The 22,081-nt window shown below is 40.4% G+C and overlaps 2 protein-coding genes and 1 long non-coding RNA gene across 7 annotated transcripts in view; 2 read left to right on the plus strand and 1 right to left on the minus strand.

The window, feature by feature from the left end:
• Nucleotides 1-562: 562 nt before the first annotated feature.
• On the plus strand, nucleotides 563-9,936 carry zgc:77151 (uncharacterized protein LOC337153 homolog). The gene is made up of 10 exons (XM_027000075.2): nucleotides 563-646; nucleotides 3,145-3,405; nucleotides 4,559-4,727; nucleotides 4,866-5,102; nucleotides 5,417-5,529; nucleotides 5,732-5,879; nucleotides 6,065-6,117; nucleotides 6,247-6,344; nucleotides 6,448-6,598; nucleotides 6,934-9,936. Exons 1-10 carry the CDS (start codon nucleotides 626-628, stop codon nucleotides 8,263-8,265), a joined length of 2,583 nt encoding a protein of 860 aa, XP_026855876.2. The 5' UTR covers nucleotides 563-625; the 3' UTR covers nucleotides 8,266-9,936.
• On the minus strand, nucleotides 6,130-7,111 carry LOC113571248. The gene is made up of 3 exons (XR_003409975.2): nucleotides 7,037-7,111; nucleotides 6,439-6,571; nucleotides 6,130-6,320 (listed from the first exon to the last, which is right to left on the minus strand). It is a non-coding gene; the product is annotated as an uncharacterized LOC113571248 (long non-coding RNA).
• A 2,782-nt stretch (nucleotides 9,937-12,718) lies between the features above and the next one.
• Nucleotides 12,719-22,081, plus strand: part of dbn1 (drebrin 1) — a 49,418-nt gene continuing 40,055 nt past the window's right edge. For 3 of the 5 annotated variants that reach the window (XR_004776171.1, XM_027000097.2, XM_035527165.1), the window contains exon 1: nucleotides 12,719-13,311. Coding sequence is in view for 4 of the 5 variants with exons in the window: in XM_027000097.2 (XP_026855898.2) it covers nucleotides 13,229-13,311 (83 nt within the window). In the remaining variant the exon portion in view is untranslated. The remainder of the gene's footprint in view (nucleotides 13,312-22,081) is intronic. The other 2 variants (XM_027000099.2, XM_027000098.2) reach the window with 2 other exon arrangements.

Genomic DNA, 22,081 nt, shown 5'->3' on the forward strand with positions numbered 1-22,081 from the left:
TGAATTCCGAGGGACACTGGATACAATGTCGCCCTTAATGTGCCAAGTCACGTGAGTGACAACAGGCATTGCTGCATTTGAAAACAATTAAAATCTCTCTTCCTCAAAGTGAGCAGAAAGTATACAGATTCGTCCTTGTTATACTCAGTCTGACATACACTTTAAATTATATATATATATATATATATATATATATATATATATATATATATATATATATGTATGTATGTGCGTGTGTGTGTGTATTTTATATATATATATATATATATATATATATATATATATATATATATATATATATATATATATATATAAAATTAAACAATCTTATCTCAAAATATCATAGTCGCTTTACTTGTTAATTGTCTTTGTTTTTATCTAAATAAACATTGTTGTTTTTTATTATTATTGTTAAAGGCTACGATACGCACGCGAATCAAACATTAAATCAACTTCTTATTATAAGTTCTTTGGAAAATCGAGCTTGGCCACACCTATATCCTGCCCTATTTTCACAAAAAACACAAGCTTTTCCTCTGTTGCATTTATATGTGTGCCGGTGAGTACCCGGCTGTGTAACTTGATAGGGGGCAGTAAGAGGGGGATAAGGGAATGTTGAACGGCAATGGAGCAGAATACGATACAGGTAATGCAAATTCCAACTTTATATTTATTTTAAATAAACTACTTGCGCCGTTCACGCGTGCAAATAATTAACTTACCTGAACGCAAATAATTTTAGTCTTAATATCTGTTTTATTTTAATTTTTCACGAAGTATAGCTATATTTTAGATTTTGTTAAAAGACTGATTTGATTCTCATCCTATCAAGGCAACCCAACAAGACTTGAAAATTTCGACTCATCTGAACGAGTCGAAACTTATGTGATTGTACTAAAGTTACACGAACTGATATAATTTTGTATGTATTTACATACCTTATCTAAGAGACGCGTTGCACTGTTGTATCGAAAACAACTGAATTTACTTCAATTTAAATATTTCGATATTTTTGTTAATGATTAATTTCTTTGTGTGTCGTGTCGGCTACCTAGGTCCTCTTTCCACCCCCACCCCCACATTTTCACATTTGCTTAACAGAATTTGTTTTATTTCATTTATGTGGACTTCGAGTTGATATTAAGATTCTTGGGACGATTCCTTATTTCATAAATGCCAATAGAAGCTGTTAGTCGACCGTCTAAAGCTAAAAAATAAATATGAATTTTCCTTTGAAATGACGTTGATAATGAGGCTTGGAAATATTGTTGCAGAGATATGAACTAGGCGGAGCAATTGATTTATTCTAAACTACGGATATCATTTTGTTAATTTGTGTCACGTTCATTTTTACAATTATTTCACGTAGTTAGGATAAGGCAAACATGAAGTACCTATTATCGTTGGCGAATATACCGTGTAACAAGACATAAACAGAATGAAAAATAGGCGAGGGAATGCCAGTTTTAATGTATAGCTGTTAGATTTTGTCACGTAGAATTACACATTCGGAAGTAAGTTGACCAAAGCACTTCTATAGACCCCTTACTTTTGAATGTAGGAAGTCAATCTCGTTGAATGAATGTGACACTATACAAATAGCCAAACAGATCACGAGCCTATACTTGTTGGTTGTTTTTAATATTGAGTTGTTTTCGACTGTAACTCTTTTTCGGCGTAGCCATTCGTATCCTTTCCCCGCAATCTTTAGGGCAAACAATATTGCATAGTAATAAATGTAGCCTAAACAATTGGGTTCTGCATAAAGCTCCAAGGTCACATAACGCGTATCTCATTTCCTTCTAAATGCCGCTCCGTCTCTGTTTGATTTTTTTTACACGAAGTTTTCACTTGCGTTGATATTACCTGGGTGTGTTTCCAGTTCAAATACACTGTGCATAAAATTCTAGCCCAGACTTATATTTTGTAGTTGTAGCCTAGCCTAATGTAAGACTAGCAGACTGTAAGTCCTTCCCACCACTAGGTGCTCGACATATGGACGCTGAAGTTTTGGTCTTGTGGGATACAGGCTGAAGTGGGTCTGTAGGGGTGGTTGCCTAACCCTCTGGGTTTAACAGTGGGTAATCATACAAAATATGTGTCAGCGATTCCATGTAGTGTGTCCAGTTTAACAATTAAATGGCTGTATTACTGCTTCCTTTTTTTCTTTGTTGTAACCCTCTCCAAGAAACTATTTTTTATGTCAAACCTAGTGAATATTCAGCCGAATGTCTTTAACATACTTGTTTTGAACTGAGAACTGAATTGTGATTTTGCAGTTGATGACCACAAACATCGATGGTGGACCTGTACATGTGCAATTTTCTTTTTTAAATTCACGACTTAAAATTCACAATTTTTTTTTTTTGTCTGAGAGCTAAAAAATTTATATATATATATAATGCGCATGTTTCCTATCAAGGCTGTTCCTAAGTGGCTTAATACATTGGAATGTGTTTTCCGCAATAGAAACATTACCAGTGACGACCAAGGAAATCTTAGTAGTTTATAGATCCAGTTTAATTTGCCCACATTTAGAATGTACTGTTGCTTCTTTGAAAGTTGTTTCCTCAGATGGGAGGAGATCACTGCTTGCATGATCCTCAGTGAACTGAAGCAAGAGAATGGCAGCTTTTGTCAGTGCCGTCGAATTGCTTTGAGAAATGTGGAATGGGTATTGCAGAAATGGATCATTTGTATCATGTGAGGGATTGGCTGTATGTACTTGTCAGTCTTGTATGCATAATATTATGCTCTGAATCCCAGCAGTCTTGAATCATGTAAAGGTAGTTTTCCCCTTTTTAGTTTTTATTTTATTTTCTTTTTTTCTTGCTTACTTAAAAAGAAAGAAAGAAGGGCACCTACCAATTCTATAGCACTGTGCTGGCTCCATCGCCCTAACATTTGAGCACAACAGTTAGATACCACGTGAAATGTATTTTTGTTACTAAATTACTGTTTATTGGCATTTGAAGCTATTCTAAAGCTTTCATTTCAAGATTTTCTAGCACTGATGATAAAAACTGCTCTTTCATTTATTATTGTTATTGAACAATGGCTATCCTCCCGGCATGTCGTTATTACCAGTCTACTGTGGATGAAGTCAGTAATGGTTGAACTGTGTTGTGCTTTCATCTTCATCAGTGGCTGGGCCCTCCCTGCTGCCTCCGAGGTGCCTTTGCCTTCTATAAGGCCGTGTGCTACAAGCCAGAACCTGGGGCTTCTGCTAAGGTGTGGAGACTGGGCGAGTTCTACTATGTGCGCTGTGGCTCCCAGGAGCCAGTGAGCATTGCAGAAGTCACGCTGCTGTGGGAAGATCAAAGACAGCGCCACCTTTTGGCAAGCTCCAGACTCTATTTCCCACCAGAGGACACACCAAAAGGCAGGACTGGGGAACATGGAGAGGTAACAGAGCCGGAGACATAGAGGGTTTTAAAATCCAGTCATGTATTAAAGTAGAGCAGCGAGAGAGATTTGAAATTTTGTTTTGGAGTTAAGCCTGGGAGCAAATTGCCTCAACATGCTTGTTGTATCAGAATTTCCAGATTAATCACTATAATGTGTGCAAATATGTTGTGTATTTGCATGTTGCTAGGTGAGGTGATTTAAAGCAGTTTCATATCTAAATATCACAGTAATGTTCAACCTGAAAAAATAATTAAGGGCTTGTAATTTTGAAATATAATTAAATACATTCTGATTTCAGTAAATGTGTCTGTAGACATGTTTGGAGGACCATGTAAGATTTGAAAACGTGGGCCTAGAAAATATTAGTACCAAAAAAAATCTCTTTGAAGCCTTTTTCATGAACGTTACTAATGTGAAATCTCAACATAAGGAGAGTTCATGTTAACCGAACCGTCTGACTTGGTGCCATGTTCTGGGCTTGGCTCATAGTTTATTACTGACTGTTGGAATGGTCAAAGTGAAATGGGTTGATGAACTGTGCCAGAGCTTTTGTAGTGTGTTACTGGGTTTAATATTTCAGTGAAATGAGATGGCAGACCTAGACCTTAAAACCCTGCCCCCAGATAGTTTCTTTTTTTTTCTTTTTTTTTACTGGAAAAATGGAGTTGTCAGAACAGCAGTTCCATGTGTATATTAGATTGAGTCATGACAAAACTACTCATAGTATTTATAATCTGGCCACAGATTTTTCTTGCCCTTTACTTAAATGCAGTGAATTCAAAAGCTAGTAATAAATAATGGGCTCTTAATTTGAGATGCCTTTTTGTCACTATTTTATATCCTAATAATTTCAAAGTGAATTCCAATGTTAGTCATCCTTTTGCTCTGCTTTTCAGCAGTCAGGATAGATTCTTTGTCTGGTGCTGGGGGCCAATTGTTAAAACTTGCCACAAAGAGTAGCATCTCCTTTGTTGCTTGGGTGTGAAAAGATACTAAACCACCAACCAAGGGAACCTGATGCAGTCTTTGTAAACTTTACAGTAGGGGAAAAAACTAACTCTGAAAGAGGCTACCAGTGAGGTTGATGCAGTACATGCCTATATCTATGTATGATACAGGAACAAACTGTGTGTCTGTATCTGTGTGTCAGGATGAAGTCCTCGCCGTGTCAAAAAAAGTTGTGCTCCGAGTTGAGGATCTGGTGAATTGGACGTGTACAGAGTCACCCCAGTGGAAACATAGCTGCCTGAACTCCAGTATCCTTAATGTACCTGACACTTCCCCATGTGCAACAGACTCTCAGGGATTAAAAACAGAGGGTAAGAGTAACTTGTGCTCTTGTATGTACTTTCAATGCTCTGACCTAATCCAAAATGTGCAAAATTTGGGTTAACTGCTTGCATATTCCTGCTAAGGTCTACAGACTGAAACCCCATCCCCACCTGCTATTTCTCTAGATGGTTTCATGGGAGTGCAGCAGAGGGTCAAGGTGCTGAGCTACCCGCAGTACTGCCGTTTTCGCTCCCTGCAGAGGCGCCTCCAGGACCAGAGCGGTTCCCCTGGCCTGCACAACCCTCACCTGCTGGCTCTTGGGGGGCTAAAGATGACCCTGCACAACACACGAGTGCTGTACTGCAGGGATACTTTCAACCACCCAAATCTGGGCAACAACCTCAGCTTAATGTCTCATTTTGGTGAGTCGCGCCTGCGTGGCTGTAACACTAGCTCACGCATGACTGAGCAGGCTCAGAAACAAGACGTAATCTAAAGGCTTGTTTTTACAGTTAAGCAAAATGGTCATCATTTTACATTGTACATAAAAAAATAATAGTAATCTTAGTTCTTGCTCATTCATATAGAGAATAGTAACTCACTCTCTCTCATTTTAGAGAAGAAGCATGAGAATGATCACTGAAGGTTGCTGTGCATATTCCCACAAAAGCATTTTGTTGTTTTAAAAGGTAGGCATTGTTTTAAAACAACTCTGTAACTCATGCCCGCTTCCCAGGTTGCCCTTCTCTAAGCCTGAAGGGGCGACCACGAAAAAGAAAGGGTAGAGAGAGCAGTGGCAGTGACCAGCAGCACCTCAGCAAGTCTGAGCCATGGGGAGAGAGGATGAAGGTAACGCTTCCTGATTCAGCAGAAAATCCCCCTCTCTCGCCCTCCCGCCCTTCCTCTCTCCATGTCACCCTGTCCCGTTCAGAGTGCACACAGGTACACGTGTCCGACCTGGCTGGCTGAGCACGGCGTTTAAGAGTTATGAATGATGGGCCATTGGCAGTTAATGAATTGCAACTGAGCATGTGTGAACGGTTGGGTACAGGAAAATGTGATGGGCGGCACTGAGGAGAGTTGGGAGGGCAGCTGGCTCCCACACCCTGAGGAACAGCTGTTCCTGGATCAGCTCTATGTCTTCATGGAGCGCAGGGGGTCCCCTATCAGCAAGGTCCCCAACTTGGGCTTCAAGAAGAGTGAGTATCATCCCACTGGCACAAATGTATGCACTTGCTGATCCTGTAAATTAGCCCCACAGTAGACTGAAATTAGAGGTCTAAAAATCCCTTCATGACTTCAGAATTTCTCCATGACTCGTGCTGCTTTTTTTTTCTCCAGTTCCTTAATTCCATCTGTAAATGGTTTATTCATTTGTTCACAGTTGATCTCTTCCTCATGTACTCTATTGTCAAAAAGCTGGGTGGCTATGAGAGTGTAAGTTTTGAATCAGATATTTCTGTTTTATTTTTTAAGACTGGGCAGGGTCACTATATTAGAAACTGATATAAATGAGGTAATTGATGCTGCTATGGACGGCTCACTTGACCTGTGTCTTGTCTAAAGGTGACGTCGCAGCGATTGTGGAAGACGGTGTATAATGAGCTGGGTGGTAGCCCAGGCAGCACCAGCGCTGCCACCTGTACCAGGAGACATTACGAAAAGTGAGTCAGAGTCTCCAATTACAGCAGCTACAGTGACTACCCTGTTACAAAGTGCTTTGCCTCAGTAGCAATGGACTGTTTTATTCTGTTGTACCTTTCCCAGGCTTATGCTCCCATATGAGCAGCACGTGAAGGGGGCAGATCAAGAGCAGAGCAGGGCCAAGGCAACGGTAGCCTCAGCGGTGTCCATCAGAAGGCCTGCACGTGGGCGTGGAGCCCAGACCACCCTGAAGAAGAACGGGGTCACTAATCAGGTAAAAGTGTCCACCCTCCACTCATAATGAATGTTGCTCTTTGACGCAATGCTTTTGTATTACTCTTTGTCACGAACATAGTGAAACACCTTTTGAAGTGTAGTGCTCATTACTGGAATAAACCATATGGAAGGAAAGAAGTGGTTTTATCAGAACAAAGGTTGGCTTTTCAACACTTTAGCCATGAACATAAATATCAAACAACTAGACTCTAACAACTGGAAAATGCAAGAAAGGTCAAATTGAAGATTGTTGATCGTTGAAGAGGGCTATCACCATAATGTGGCTCTAGAGGATGTTGGAAATGAAGTGAATTTTCTGATCTGTTTCTCTAGGCAACACCACCAGATGGTGTAGTTGTGCGAAAAAGAGGAAGACCTCCTGGCAAACGGAATGCTAAAGCATTGGCTAGGGGCAGAGTTGGGAGACCACCTTTACATGCTAAAACGTGCGGTGAACAGGGAGCAAGTGACGAGTCGCAAGCTTTGCCCATCTTCCAGGAACCAAGGCTTTCTCAGGCACCAGCGTCCACCACTCCTCTCCCCCACCAGCCTAAAGTGGACAAAGAAGTAAAAACTGAGCTGGAACCTTCAGCTCCTTCATTGTCTGGTCAGTCTAAGCTTCAGATTGGCACCTCACTGGAAGGGTTTAGCCCCACCAATGGCATGTGTCCTTTGGACTTTGTCAGGGCTCGTCTTGGTTTTAATTCAGTGGGCATTCCGCATGTAATGTCCCAAGACCCTCTAGCCCCTAACCAGCCAGCACCGCTCAGCCAAACCAAAGCCTGCAGCCCGGAGACATCGGAGAATCTCCAGCACCAGTGCTCTGGGTGTAGCTTGGAGGATCCGTCCTGGACTGGAGGCCCCAAAGAGGGCCGGACTACTAGGCCGCCACTGCCTCCTCTCAAGATCCTCCCTCTGGATATTGATTGCAGTCTGCAGCTACGGCAGCTGATGCGTACGCGCCTTGGCACAGCGCACATGAACTCCTTCACCAAGCGTCTGTCTGAGGCCTTGTCTCAGGACCTTAGCAAGACCTACGAGCCCAATGGCCACTCCATTTCCACCTCTCCAGAGCAAGCAGTCCCACTGAACCTGAGCAAGAAGAACACCAGCAAGAGGTCCTCTGATGAAGCAGAGATCGGGGACTTGCAATGTCAAGAATTCGAAGGTTCCAAGGCCAAGACAGCGAAGATGGAACCTGAGGATCTCCGTCTGCCTCAAAAGCAGAATGGAGTTTCTTTGGGGGTTCCAGTGGTCCAGGAGGAACCAGCTGATCTGAGTTCTCCATGCAGGGTCAGGGCTCTTCCACAAGATCGGACTAGCTTAGCCTCCACTTGCCCTGAGGCTGGAGATTTATCTTCTAAACTTGAACCTGATGCCTCCTCAGACAGTGTTTTCCCCACCAGTGTTGTCCCCTCTACTCTCAGTGCTCTAAAACAGAAAGAAAGTGAATTGATCCCAGTGGATGCCAAGTTGGGGGAGACCCATGTTTGGAAGTCAGAACCCGAGAGGGCACTGGTTCCTCAGAGTCCAGAACCTTGCCTTAAGGATGAGCTTGTTTCCCAGCGTATGCCTTATAAGGATTCTAAAATGCAAAACTATAAAGTTCCCTCTCTCAAAGAACTCTCCAGTTCCCATTTATCTAAGCCATCACAAAGCTGTTGAACTGCAGACATTAAAGAATGCCTGCCTGAAAACCTCTTACTGCTAACACTTGTCTACTTCAACACTCCTTTCTACTCTTCATACTTGTATTGCGCAGTGCTATGTCTACGGTTTATTGGTAATCTGCTCAGCATCTGTAAAACACTACTGCTGTACATCTAGTATTGGTTTCTCCCCTCTCTTTACCTAAAGATAGTGTCTTTTTTTTTTTTTTTTTTTTTTTTTTTAAAGTGCTTCTTAATTTAAAACACATTGCATTTGTCCCAGGCTTAGCCAAGAAAAATCATGAAATGTGACTCAAGGAACATTTGGCTCATCCTTTGAAATGTCCAAGGTGCTGTTACATTTTGCTTAGAATGCAGGAATTCTAAATCACTTTATACGATGTTCATTCACTAACTTAAAAACCTAGTTCCACAGGAATTGGAAGTCTACTGTATTTTTCTGTCATATTTTAATAGTAAAAATATGCTATTTAATGCTGAGTAGTTATTGCTTGATATATTGTAAGCCAGCTGTGCCACATTGAGGGCATATAATTTTTATTTTCATGTATAATGTATTAATGGTTTAATCATTCTATGTTCTTATTTTTCTTCTCTTGATCTTTCTAGTTAGAACCTAACTAAAGAGAGCTATTGCAGTAGACATCCTTTGTGCTGCATTATACATTAAAATATAGGTGGCTGTTCATTTTAAAGTTTGTTCTTTCTGCAACAAAGTTTAAAGATCTTAAATTTTATGAATTCTAATCACTGAGAGCTTAGTTCTTTTTAAGGGCATTGTTTTATTGTTAAACTCTGTAAAACAGTTGTTTTTAGCCATCCGTGTGGTCATTTTTAGCCATTCACACTTCAGTATAAACTTTACAAATATGTTTACAGTGAAATGGAAATGGAGATTGTAAATGGATCACACAACTAAACCATGTTACCTTTTTGTTTCTCAATCTCCATTACTGGTTTACAGCATTAATTACTCACAGATTATTGTGATTTTATTCAGCATCACTGTAGAATGCATCTGGCATTTAATCCATTATTGTATTGCATCCAACAGAGTTGGACACTTACTGTTTTTTTTTGTTTTGTTTTGTTTTTCTTCTCTTGAGTAACAACCAAATTTTAAAACTGCTTATTGTTTAGTCACAGGGGCTATGAAAATGAATAGTCCTTACATCTTCTTAGATTAATATCCAGGCTAGTTCATTATTCTTCCTTCATACCTGTTTAACAAGAATGACTGACAAAATATTTGCCAGGGTGGAACTACTTTCAGAAACAAAAGCCTACAGTGATTTTAATGTGGGCAGTGACCCAAGTTTGATTTTCCCCCCCCCCCCCCCCTCTATTATATTTTATGATATTTTAAAGGAACCAGACTGTATGACCATGTCATTACAACACTGAATATTTATAATAAAAAGTTTTTGTGACCGTGGGTTATGTTGTTGAAATGATTGCTCTTAAAATTGCAGTTTTCACGTTCGGCCGCTTGGTGGGGACATTTTCTCAGATTCGTGTATGGAGTCTTTGTTGGGAAAAGCTTTTCTAAAGTATGTGATATCCATGTCCCCATTTTGAAATGCATGTCTTATTTTTCCCCAGCACATTAGAATTAAAGAACTTTTCCAAAATGGCTGTCGAGATCATTTTTAGGATATTTTCAATACTGACAGAATGAGCCTGAATTGTTGCAAAATAAATTTGGCATGGACAATTTACTACATTTATTCATTATTTACTGGGGATTTTACTGAACATCTGCTGCAGAGCTAAAGACTATAACTATTTTGCACGATAAAGGTCCCCTTTAATCAAATTTTCCCAATTCAGTTCTGCAGAGTCAGGCCTGACACACAACACATGCCTTCAAACAAAACTTTCTCCCTGACTCATGCCACTCAGAGCTGACCCTGTCAGCCCAAACAAAGAAACAACAAAAATAGGATGGAAATGAACACCTTCTAGGTTTCCCTAACCCAGCACTGTGAAACACAAGCTATGGCTACACAGTGGAGATGTACCTCATCTTAGAAAAACTTTTTTTTTCCCCTTCCCTTTATCCTTTGTGTTGGAGCCAATTAATTAATGGCATTTTATGGTGCTAATGTGTATGAGATCCCTATTTTTCGGGTGGTATGCCACAATCTATGCAATTATGTATACTGACCATCTGTTTCAACTGTTGTTTTGTTGTTGTTTTTGTTCATTTGTTTCAAGGAAATTGGATGTCAGGAAGGAGTTTACAAGCACAGGGCAACATAGTTTCTTGACTGTGCCTGTAGATATCGTTGAACCCTTTTATTTCAAGTCAATTTGACAATACTGATTTCTTGAGTTTATAGATAAAGTATTTTTCTGAAATTTAATTTTGGCACACAGCATTAATCTGTTAATCCCATTAATCTCAACAGCCCAAGGAAGGGTACGGATATGGTGTCCATTTCCATAATACTTTGTGTTGGTGAGAGTGTTTTAATGTTAGAAAGTCTATGGATCCTACTTCAATGTATCTGTTGTTTGTACCATATGCAATCTCTCACCGTGCTCCATTGACCCTGCGAAGCCATGGGAAAACTGCAGCTCCCTAAGCTCTGAAGTGTTGCTTAGAGATGTTGAAATGCTGATACAACTGACATCACGCATGGCACGCTCCTTACAGGTGTGCAGGGCTAGACACGATGCATGTTCTTATTGCACTTTCTTTCCTCTTGTCCTGCTTCTGTTTTTCTCTTCTGGGTTTTAGCATGAGTCTATTTTCCATACAAAATAAAGTTCCTATACTGGGCCTAAGATTTCAAGTTCAAAATCACCATTTGGCTACCAGCATTTGGTCCTGTTTGCTTCATCTGCTTGCTTTTGTCTTGGTCATAGAAAGAGTGTTTCTTTATGTGGGTGTGCTTGACCTGTACACCAGGATCTCATAGAGCCCTACAATCTATTTTCTTTTTACTTTAATAAGTAAAACTAGGGTTTCATGCAGGAAAGGGGATGTTTTTGATTGTAATTACAGAGCGTTTGACTGCTTTTCGTTCACCATGCTTACAGCTGAAACTTGATGTAAGAACCTGAGCCTTCCTTTAATCATTAGCCAATGTAGATTTCATTACAGAACTGCGACAGGTGAAAGGATCAAGGCCTGAACAATGTCAAACACTGACTGAACACAATTTTATCATGCACATATCATATTTATGTTACCAAGCTCCATCTGTCAAAAGAGGTCAGTGAATGAAACTCAATAACTGTCTGTCAAATGTTCCTCCTTCACAAAATGTAAATTTTTTATCTATATAATAATACAAAACATGGTAAACAAACAAAATACCTTTGGTGAGAATAAAAAGTCTGTGTTGTATTTGGCCTCCTTGGCAGAGCCAGCATCTAATGTAGTCAGGAAGTTTAAACGCTGCAGCGTGTTTCCCACTTAGCCTCCCTGTTGTATCCAGGTGTGGTGTGAATACAGACCAGCATTTGCCAGCTGTCCTTTGGATGACTGCCTGGTTTCTGCCAGACAGACGTCTTCCCAGAGAACAATCCACATCAACACAGAATATAATTGCTACCTTTTGGAGGCAGTAGGAAACAGCAATGACTGGATGGGTGAAAAGAATTAATTAAAGCTAACCCACTTATTGGGCAGTGGAGAGGAGGGTGAGGGGAGGGACTATTCTGTGGTGAAGGGAGATTCTTATTGGATCAGACAGCCAGCAAGGAGCGTGTGTGTGCATGGGTAGGATAGTGGGTCACTGATGTAGAGGCAGGGCTTCATTTCCAGAGGGTGATGCATTGATAAATAGCTAAGAGTATGTTTGCGTATGTTGTACTCTACACATGGCTGTATGGATGGTGTTTGAGATTAAGCAAAATTGGCGGGTATTGTAGGAAAAATTCTTTGTCTCACTTCTGATTAAATGATAATCACATATTGTCCAATAGGGTGACCGACAGGCCTTGGGCTTAAGATTTGGAGGAGAATGTGTTACCATGGTTACTGAGAAAGCACAGCTATAACCATGTTTTAACCAAGTTTCTGCCTTTTGTTTGTACAGGTTCATTTTAGGCCTTGGAGAATCCTTGGGGAACGGGACAGGATTGTACATGAAATCAGCAATCTCCTCAGTTATATTTTTCTCTGTAGCTCAAAAGTGATCTCTCTGATCTTTCAGACATTCCTTCATTTACTAGCCTTCTAGTAGTAAACAGGACCCATCTGATTTGGATGTGTGACCACTGTAATTAGCTCTCTCTTTATATATATATATATATATATATATATATATATATATATATATATCCCTTCAATTTACAAAAGGGCTTGATGATCCAGTTTCTACATCAAATCTCTGACGGCTCAGGCTTATCGTCTTCTGGTAATTATTTTATTTTCAGTGAAAGATACACATGAAAATTCAGTGGATTCAGGTAAGTGGCTTTCCTTTTGACAATGATTACACAACTGGGGATAGAGTAAAGATTTAAAATGTCACTTGGTTCAGTTCCAAAACTGCAGAAATCATAGTCTAAAAACTACCGTAAAAAAAGGTGAGTCGAGTATCTCCTACCGTATCATATTGCTCGCAGTTAATTTCCGATGCTATAGATCATAGGGGAAATATTATTCTTAAGCTCTTAAGCGTCTTATCTCCGAGACATCCAATGTCTACAGCGCACGCAGCCAAATTATTCGACTATGCTGTTGGCTCTGGTTTTTGTGCTGACGAAGCTTGTACTGGTTTTCCAGTGACGCGCTAGGACCCAGCAGTTTGGTTTTCAGAGCCCATTGAAAATTTGGCACTAGGACCACGGAGCTTGTCTGGCTGCCTCGCAGAAAGAGAGCGAGCAGCACCGTTTCTTTGTTCCAGCCACAATATCGTTTCCCCTCCACCAGTGCGCAGTGATTCTCTCCGCTCTCCCCACAACAGTGCTATACGGGTCTGGATGATTGCAGAGGCTGCGACATGGCTGTGAATCTCAGCAAGAACAGACTGGCCCTCCTAACAGCTTATCAGGATGTTATCGATGAGACGTCTGCCGTCGACTGGTAAGATAATTGACGTAAATTATGACTGTGGCTCATTGGTTTTTACCGTTTAATGGCACCACGAAAGGGTTGGACTGTAACGGTGCTGATGCTCGGAACGGGGCGCGTGCTTGCTCCTGGAATGGATGCAACATCCCGGGGGGGGGGGGGGGGTGTCAGTCTAGCGGGGGGAGGGGGGTTGCGGGTGATGGTGGTAAAAGTGTTAAAACGATTGCTTGGCTATTTCTGGGACAAAATATTGCATTAGATAGTTATTTAATGGCGAAAGTAAATAAAAAAATTATATATATATATATATAGTTCGAATGAAATGTCGATAAATGTCAGAAAATAAGAGCAGAGTGCTTACAAGTATTTCAGTTTCTACAAAATGTATATTTTCGATGTAGTGTAGCATTACCACTGCGGATAGCAATTCGTGGCACCCATTGAAGAGCTGTGCAAGTTTTTCCCTTGATTCAACGACCGTACTTCATTGTACCTATTCTTCTCGGGTCGCGTAAAACATTTCGAGCATTTTAGAAATCTGTTTAAACGTTTGCTGCTGTACGACAGAGGCGCTCATCGTCGTTTTCGTCCCGGCACGGGGCGGAGGTGGGCGAGGCAAGAAGTGTCAGTCTGACATCCCTGTATTGTGATGTTTTAGTTTCCTTTCATGTTGAACGTTTCAGTTAGGTTGCCGCACATTTCACCTGTACCGCAAGTATTTGATAAAAACGGAATTCAGTGTTTAGTTCCCATTTTCTTTTTTTTCCTTCGCCATGCGCTTCACGATGACTTACATGTTCAGCCGTGTTTCGCTTCTCTTTGTGTAAAATACTCATTGCGGCCTGTGGATGTTGGTGCAGATGTAAAGGCCCCGAAGCACATGGTTAGTATATTTGAATGCGTTTTTGGTCTATCTTTGTCTCAAGGGTTGACGGCCTGTTTTAGTTTTGCTTGTTTGTTTGTTTTTTTTTGTTGTTTTTGTTTTTATACTAAAACGTGTTTTAAAGACCAGACAGATCGCTTTACCATAGTTTATGGGTTATAGCCTGAATTCCATATTCATAATTACAGGGGCAGCATTTAATAGCAGATTAACAGATTGTCTTTCACAACCATGCAATAGGTTTGATTTGTAATGGACCTTTAGACAGTTTGTATAAACCACCTAGGGACTTTATCCACCTCCAAATATAACACCCCTTACATTATATTTGAGCATCTCTAACAGCAGTGAGTGAGAAATCTGGAAGATTAAAAAATGTTCACCATGTTATGTTTTGGCCCAGCTCCTTCATGTTTGCTTGTTTCTTTAATTACTCTTCCACTTCCACTGATATTACAAATGCTCCAGACTTGCCCCCGTTACTCACACTTGAAGCAATGCGAATAAAGATGAGAGTTTACACTGACCCTTCAAACAACTGTCTGCCTCATATAAATCCCCCTTGAACTCAGGACCAAAGAATGCGTCTGCCCTATATCAAACCAACACAGTCTCCCTCTGAGCCATGCGCGACTATGTCAACACCAGCAGCATGCGGGGCTCATCTTGGTTGTAAGCGAGACTCACCGCGTTCTTTTATATCCACATAACTGACCTTCTCGATGAGTGCGGCTGTCCTTGTCCGAGATTATTCCTTTCCTCCTTTTTCTGTCTGGCATCCACTGCTTTCTGCTGTAGCAATCAACACACACACTCATCAGTAAGCCCAACAGCCATGTAACCTGAATACAAAGCAAACGCCATGCAAGCTACTGTAAAACACCCAGGGCTAACCACCATCTGAACAGTAATCACCACTCTGAAGGTAAGCAGACCATATGATTGTCTTCTCAAGCTAGGCAAGGGAAGTAGGTCATGATGGCTTAAGATGATGGACAATAATGTTTGTTCTCCAAGCTAATGTCACAAAGAAACATCAGTATTTTCAATCTGATGGGTCCCAAACAGAATCAGATAAGGACGGCACGTAGTTTAAAAGATGGTAGTGCAGAACATCAGTTTTACTGAATCTCAAACGGGCATAGACACAGGGAATAGACAGAAGGCTGTAACTAGGCTGTGTGGAATGTGACTTCCACTTCAAGTCTAAGTGTTCTAATGAGCAGTCGTATCTGGATGCTCAGTTTGTTTCAGGACTGTTGCATTACAGGGCTGGATGAATTCTTGATTATGGGGAGAGCGTCTTATTTTGAAAGTGGAATAATAAAACACACCAGGGAAGAATAGAAATGTTTCTGTATGTCACAAACACATGAGCCCAATTTCTAGCAGTACCACTTCATATTTATTGTTGTGACTGCATGGAGATCAAAGTATTAGTATGGACTGTTAAAAAAGGAGATTGCTGCCCTGTCACCTTAATTAACCTCTTAAATAAGTGATCTTCAATCCCCAGGTTTTCAGTCTTCAAATATACATATTAAGTTCTTCACTACTCAGAAGAACAGTGCAGTGGTGTTGAGTAATTGAGGAGCTGGACTCTCATTTGAGAACATTGGTAATATGCAAAACTTAATATTCTATGGACTAATACACACTTTCTTTTCAGCTCAGTGATCAAAATGTTTCTTCAGCCAGTGCAGTGCAGGATGTCTTGTATAACACCATCATTATATGAATGTGTTTATGGGCTATTTATATGTTTTAATGTAGTTTATGGTTCTCGTGTGCAAAAAAAGGGAAATCAAGTAAAATGGACAAGAAGACGCTTCAAGAACTCTTTTTTTAAATTTCAAACTGAAAAGAACATAACTCTCACTTTGGCTCCTGCACAATAACCACCTTCTCTGAATGCAGGGATCGTTTCTCCCTGCAGAGCGACGTTAGAAAGCAGATGGGCTGAATCCTCTGTAATTCTTGTCTTGGTCGTCTGAGTGGCACACAAACAGAGAAATTTCAGAGTCAGCACAGAGGCCCCTGGAGACATCTCTCTTATTTGCATTTGATACTGCCAAGAAAGCCGTGAGAGCAAAGGGATTTCTCAACTCGAGTGACGTGCCATTCCCTTAAGTGTAACCATTTTGTGAAAAGTTCTGAATTAAGGCCGGGCCATGAAATCACCTGGGGGAGTTGCCCCCCCCTTGCGCCCACCCTCCTTACCCGCCATACAACCTTGGATCAGGTCAATATCCTAATCCTGTTCTGCCCTCTGCAGTTTTTCAGTGACTTTCTGCTGTTAGAACATTGTGAAACAGGAATATAAATGCCACGTTTATTTTTCTTTGGAATGTGCCCTTGTAAATTTCAATGACCAAAATCCAGACCAACTGCTTGGCGATAAGCAGAAAGATTCATCATCCCACAGCAAATGCAATAATGATGTATGGGGGGAAAATGCAGATATGACATGGCATAACTGATGAGGGCTTCTGTACCATGCTTCCTCAGACATAAGGGTGCATTGTGCTTGTAGTTGCTGCTTTGGCCTCTCTTCGGATGGAATTGAGGTCGTCTATGGAAGATGGCTGATGTAGAAATCGGGTAATATGGAGTAAACAGTCTTCATCTCACAGAAATTACCAAGGGGCCCGGCTCTTGAACTCTGCCATTAATGCAGAATAAACATGTCGACCTCCTAGTTGAGATAACAGCCGGACCACAGAGGCTTTGTGAATAGGCTTGAGTAGAGTATGAATTGAGATTTCAGAGCAGCTGATGCAGCTGCTACTAATAAACATATATTAATTTTCAATTTGTTTTTACCAAACCTGTGCTTGGTTTTTATTTATCTGTGGTGGTTGATAAAAGATGGCTTCAGATGGCAGCTTGCCTATATCAGTGTCTGTGAACAAGCCTCTCCAAGTATAATGAACTTCAGTTCATTTTCACCCTGAGTCATAGAGTCTAGTGTGGGTGTCGATTTAAAAGCAAAGAGTTTTCAACCAAGGGAGAAATGCATGTGTAACTAAGAACACTCGCTGACACCTCATATGAAGGAAGAGGAAAATTCTGAGATAAATGGGAGCTCTTCAAGAAGCTTCCGCCAGCACTCGCTGTTCCCTGTTAAAGTCCTGCATAACCTTAGGTCAAAGATGATGAAAAGGGAAGAGATTAATAATAGTTGGACATCAGTGATGGTTTAGAAATATTAGAATGCTGATTTGAACCTGAACAGCATCTGCAAGTTGACACAGAGCTATGTTAGTCACTGCCAGACTTTGTACCGTCATCATTTTTGTGTGGTTTTTGGCACAAAGCGCTGGAGCTGTGGGATTTTGTTATAAATTTTCTGACTCCTGTCTTTGAGTGTCCAAGAACACACCCTTGTAGGAGGAAGAGTAAAAAAGTCATATGGAAATGTCACATTGCCATGTTCGGGACTATAACCCAGACAGAAGTAGCACCTCACTTCTGATATGGTGGGGTGAAAATTTGTGTTATTGAAATTTGGAATCATGTACGCGTGGCAGTAGTTTGAAACAGTTAGGCTTTGAAAACATATTTAAGATTAAATTCCTGGTGATTGAGCAAAAATTATTTTCCATTCTCAAAACATGGATGAAACAGACAGTAGGCTAAGAGAAATTCTTACTGGTTATAATATATTCTAATTTGAGCCTAACTTGCAGTCCTTGAAATTTTCAAAAGCCTGTTGTACGTCAATTTTTCTATTAGCCATATTTTAAAATCTAAAAGTACTCAAATTAACTGGTATGTTATGTTACATTAGACTTTCATTCACAGGCTACACATGAACTGAAAGGACAACTTTTTTCTTTTTAAAATGTGTGTTCTTATTGGTGCTAAAAATAACAAAAAATAAAAAATTAGGCATGCACTGGTGCAAAATCTGCAGTGGAAATCTAATAATCCAGCTAACATACCTGTCCAGACCGTGATGGGAGGTGGGTTTATCATCACTTTTTTTTTTTCTTTTCTTTCTCTGAAACCCCCCCCCCCCCCATCTGGTTCATTGTCTATAGTACTTACTGTTGGTGCCTAAAGGTCAGTGCTCCAAGCAAAGTGGAGATATTTTACTTCTCCAAATATAACAAGCTAAAAGTCCTGGCATGTCGCATCAGTACTTTGAAAAGGTGTTGGGTCAAATACCTGCTCACCCACATGGTTCTGGCAGGCTTGTCTCTGGCTAAGGGTTCAGGCTCTGCACCTATTTAATGGTACCTGTATGTGAAAGCAGAAAGAATGCCTTTCACATCACAAAACCTTACTTTTATATTACCCTTCTGCATGGATTACCAAATCTTATGAGCCTTTTAAGGGAATGCTTATGGGAGGTCTGTGCCAGGCTGAATTATTCCTCTCAAGTGGGAGTACTAGCAGGCTTCTCATGCCTGGATGGGTCAGAACTTCTGGCAGTATCATCCCACACCACCACTTTGCTGTTGTGACTCTGATGATAATAAGGCAGCTTCCCAACATCTGGCTGGGGTGATAAGCCACTGTGTGGTCATGCTATCATGTTGGGATGATACTCTTGAGTCTGTAAGTGGAGACTTTCAGAAAAACACAAAAACAGTTTGTAGAAGGTGAAGCCCTTTTTTAATGTTCCAATCAGTTAGTGATAAATTTTCAACCCATGTTCCCTAGATATGTTGCACTCATCATATTAAGAGTACATTGCATATCTACCTAAGGAATGGTTTGCAGGACTATAAGTATATAAACCTCTTTAGAATAAATCATGCCTGGCTCTGAGAAATGGCAGAATTGGCAGCAGTAGAGGACATTTTTGACGAATGCTGGATGTACTAGGATGAAGCCATGTGCTGTGGGACTTGGATGTTCTCTGCTCATGCTGGGCTAACTGGGTTTGCTGGGTATACTAATTTTACTAATTTCCTCCAGGTGCTAGTTCTTGACTTGAACGTCCTCCACCGCAGACAGTTCTTTTGTGTGTTCCTAGGGCCTTTCCATTCATCCTTTACACTATTGTCCTTTTAAGGAAGGAAGGACACTGCAGTGTACCACTGTTTCTACAAAAGCTTCCAGTCGTCAGACTAGTCAGATTTATTCTTGTGGGTACTTTTTTTGTGCCAGATGTTCAATATAAGCTTATAAAGATCTTTTATATGTTTTTTTTTTTGGCTGAGCATAGCCATATTCATATTTTGATCATTTAACATCTATCATCTAAATAATATTCACACACACACTACAGGACCTTGATACCTCTTTTTAGACTGCCAGTTCATTTTTAGCATCCAGATGAATCTAATGCAATACAAGTTTATTACAAGGCAGTATAGAGGCTTGAAAAGAAGCATGTTTTGAGTTACCTTTCATGCTTGAGAGAGCAGTCCTAACAAGGATCAACTATAAGCTACAAATAATCAGTGCTCATCAAGCTGAGCCTCATAAAAAGGAATCTAAAAATAATAACCATTAAATTACTCATGCTGTTTGCAGATGAAGAAGTCTATCTTTCATTTGGTTAATTGATTGTGATTCAAGCGTTTTTGGTCCACGGTTCTGTTGCTGTAATGTTGTTTACTCTCCACGGTTAGTTGGATGGCTATAGCATCGCTTGTGCTGACGCCTCCTGGGTGCACTTACAGTTTTAACCCTTGGAACGGTTTGGAATACAGCCCAGACTGACTACAGGAATTTACCCTGCTGTTTATTTGCTGAAAATGTTACTCTTCCTGTTTGTGGTGCCTTGCACGATTGAGATATTGCAGAAAGTAAAGGTGTATGGTGTGTTAGTAAAAACACAAATTCCATCTTTGGCTAAGGAACTGTGGTTATATAATTAGTCTATCTGATTATATTCACATGTTTTTTACAAAACAATTATAAGAAAGATATGGAAGATGGGAAGGATGAATAATATGTCTCTGGGTCTTGCATGTGAAAATCTGTGAAATCATTTTCAGGGGACTGTAAGTCTTTTCTAGAATGTTCCAGAATAGCTTAGTTGGCATGTCAGTCAATAAAATCCTTGTGGAAAAATGTGATCTAATCCCGTTTGAACATTGGTATTTATATCCTCCAATATGGTTGACAAGAACCAGACTCCTATTCGTGGATGAAGCTCAGAGATTTTTGGGAAATGATTTACTCAGTGTGGGTGTTGGTTGAAAGCACCAAGCTTTCAGAAAGCGGAAGGGGAAGTGGATTTAGAACCAAAAACTCATCATCATAAACCATTCATCTTGAAGGACATGTTCATGTGGGAGTGACGCTTTGTAAATTAAATGAGACGCACATTTTAGAGGGTCCTTTCTACTTCCTAAACGTTTCACTCACTTTTCATTTTAATACTAGCAACATATGAGTCCTGTATATTCAGTCTTTCTGCATCTGTACCTGTTTTCAGGTTGGTTACATGTTCACACACTCTTCCAAAAGCTCCTTTCGATTTGACTCTGTCTGATGTCGTTGCTCAAAGTCTGTCTTCTCAGTACTGGTTACCGTGTGTTTTAGTGGGCTGCAGCTGATGCTCTGGGTCATATGCAGCGGGTCTCTGTGGGCGGGTGGCGTTGTGGCTGTGGGGCCTCGGTGCTCCTGTGAAGTCCATCTGGCTGCCCGCTCAGCTGTGCTCTCATCCAGAATAATGCCATTCGCTCGGAATCATGCCCAGCTCTAGGAATAAAGGAGTTTGCCCTCGACTGATGCATAGGAATTTAGAGATGAGAACACCAAACATAAATGGCACTAGTAGTGCATCTCCACAGAAAGGCGCACAATGCCTTTGCAAGCCTGCTATCTGTTTTTGTTTTTGTTTTAATCAGTTAATTTCTGATTCTTTTGACTATGCTTTGAGTATATTGATGAAATGCTGCATGTTTAGGCTGCATATGTGCAATAAAAGACTTGCCAGGAGCACTTTTTTTTTTCTTTCTTTCTCACAATAATCATAGTAAATTATTAATTCAGTCATCATGTTTGAGACCTTTGAGATTTTGTTAGGGGAGAGGCTTCCAGTCAGCATGAACACTCAAATGTATGTAATTTGCTGTAATGGTTTAAATGTGCCCTGTAACATGTGCTTCCTCTTACATTCACTAGATCATGCATATTACCGTTTGAAAATGGCTGTCTTTGTGCAAAGAAATTTCTCTCACTTCACTAACATCCATATTACAGATTCCAGAGAGACAGATTGCTGAAATAATGACTTTGATGTCAATTGTATGCTCACAGCACCCTGAGTGCTGCTAAAAGAACCATAGATACGACAGGATTTTTTTTGTGGATTATATTGTATCTTTATGAATCCCACTGTAATTTAACATGGGGAATCAGGATTTTATGCTCTTATTATATTTAATGGAAAGACTTCTCAGAGCCCAGTTTAGCATGGTTGTACTCAAATAAGAGGCCAGGCTCCTCCAGCCTGAAGGAATCAGAGAGAGGCTACAGAATTAGAATTAGGTAATTTATATGTATGGCACTCTGATTGAGGCACTACCTGTTGGCACAGAGACTATGTGCCCCCGCAGTCGAAGTCCAGATCTTTTCAATTCCCAAGGTGCTATAATCTGACTCATAGAGTATTACTACCGCTGATTTAAGGGTCACAGCAAGTGTGAGTATGACATCCCGGAAAAAGTGTCATGTGAAATATACTTCTGTATATTTGCCATGTATACTTCTGTAACTTGTCATGTAATTCGTCTCCCTCAGAGCCTCCTGGGAATTAGCCAGCCTATCCAAATTTGCTTAAACATTTTTTTTCTCTTTTTTTTTCATACCAGGATTTTTTTTCACAGCTGAAACATTAACCTTATTACATACATCCATGTTCCTGTTTTCTTGTCTGTATGGTAAAATGAGCTTATTGGATTGCAGCTAAAACCATGTTGACTGTATTTTACT

Source organism: Electrophorus electricus, chromosome 6 (genome assembly GCF_013358815.1).
Source record: "Electrophorus electricus isolate fEleEle1 chromosome 6, fEleEle1.pri, whole genome shotgun sequence".
Lineage (NCBI taxonomy): Eukaryota > Metazoa > Chordata > Actinopteri > Gymnotiformes > Gymnotidae > Electrophorus > Electrophorus electricus.

What these genes read in the sequence shown, in the direction of transcription:
- zgc:77151 (XM_027000075.2), top strand. Translation starts at nt 626, where the DNA reads ATGGAGCAGAATACGATACAG. An exon ending in TCAGGGATTAAAAACAGAGG is followed by an intron (nt 4,728 to 4,865) that starts GTAAGAGTAACT and finishes CTATTTCTCTAG; the next exon opens with ATGGTTTCATGGGAGTGCAG. An exon ending in CAACTTGGGCTTCAAGAAGA is followed by an intron (nt 5,880 to 6,064) that starts GTGAGTATCATC and finishes ATTTGTTCACAG; the next exon opens with TTGATCTCTTCCTCATGTAC.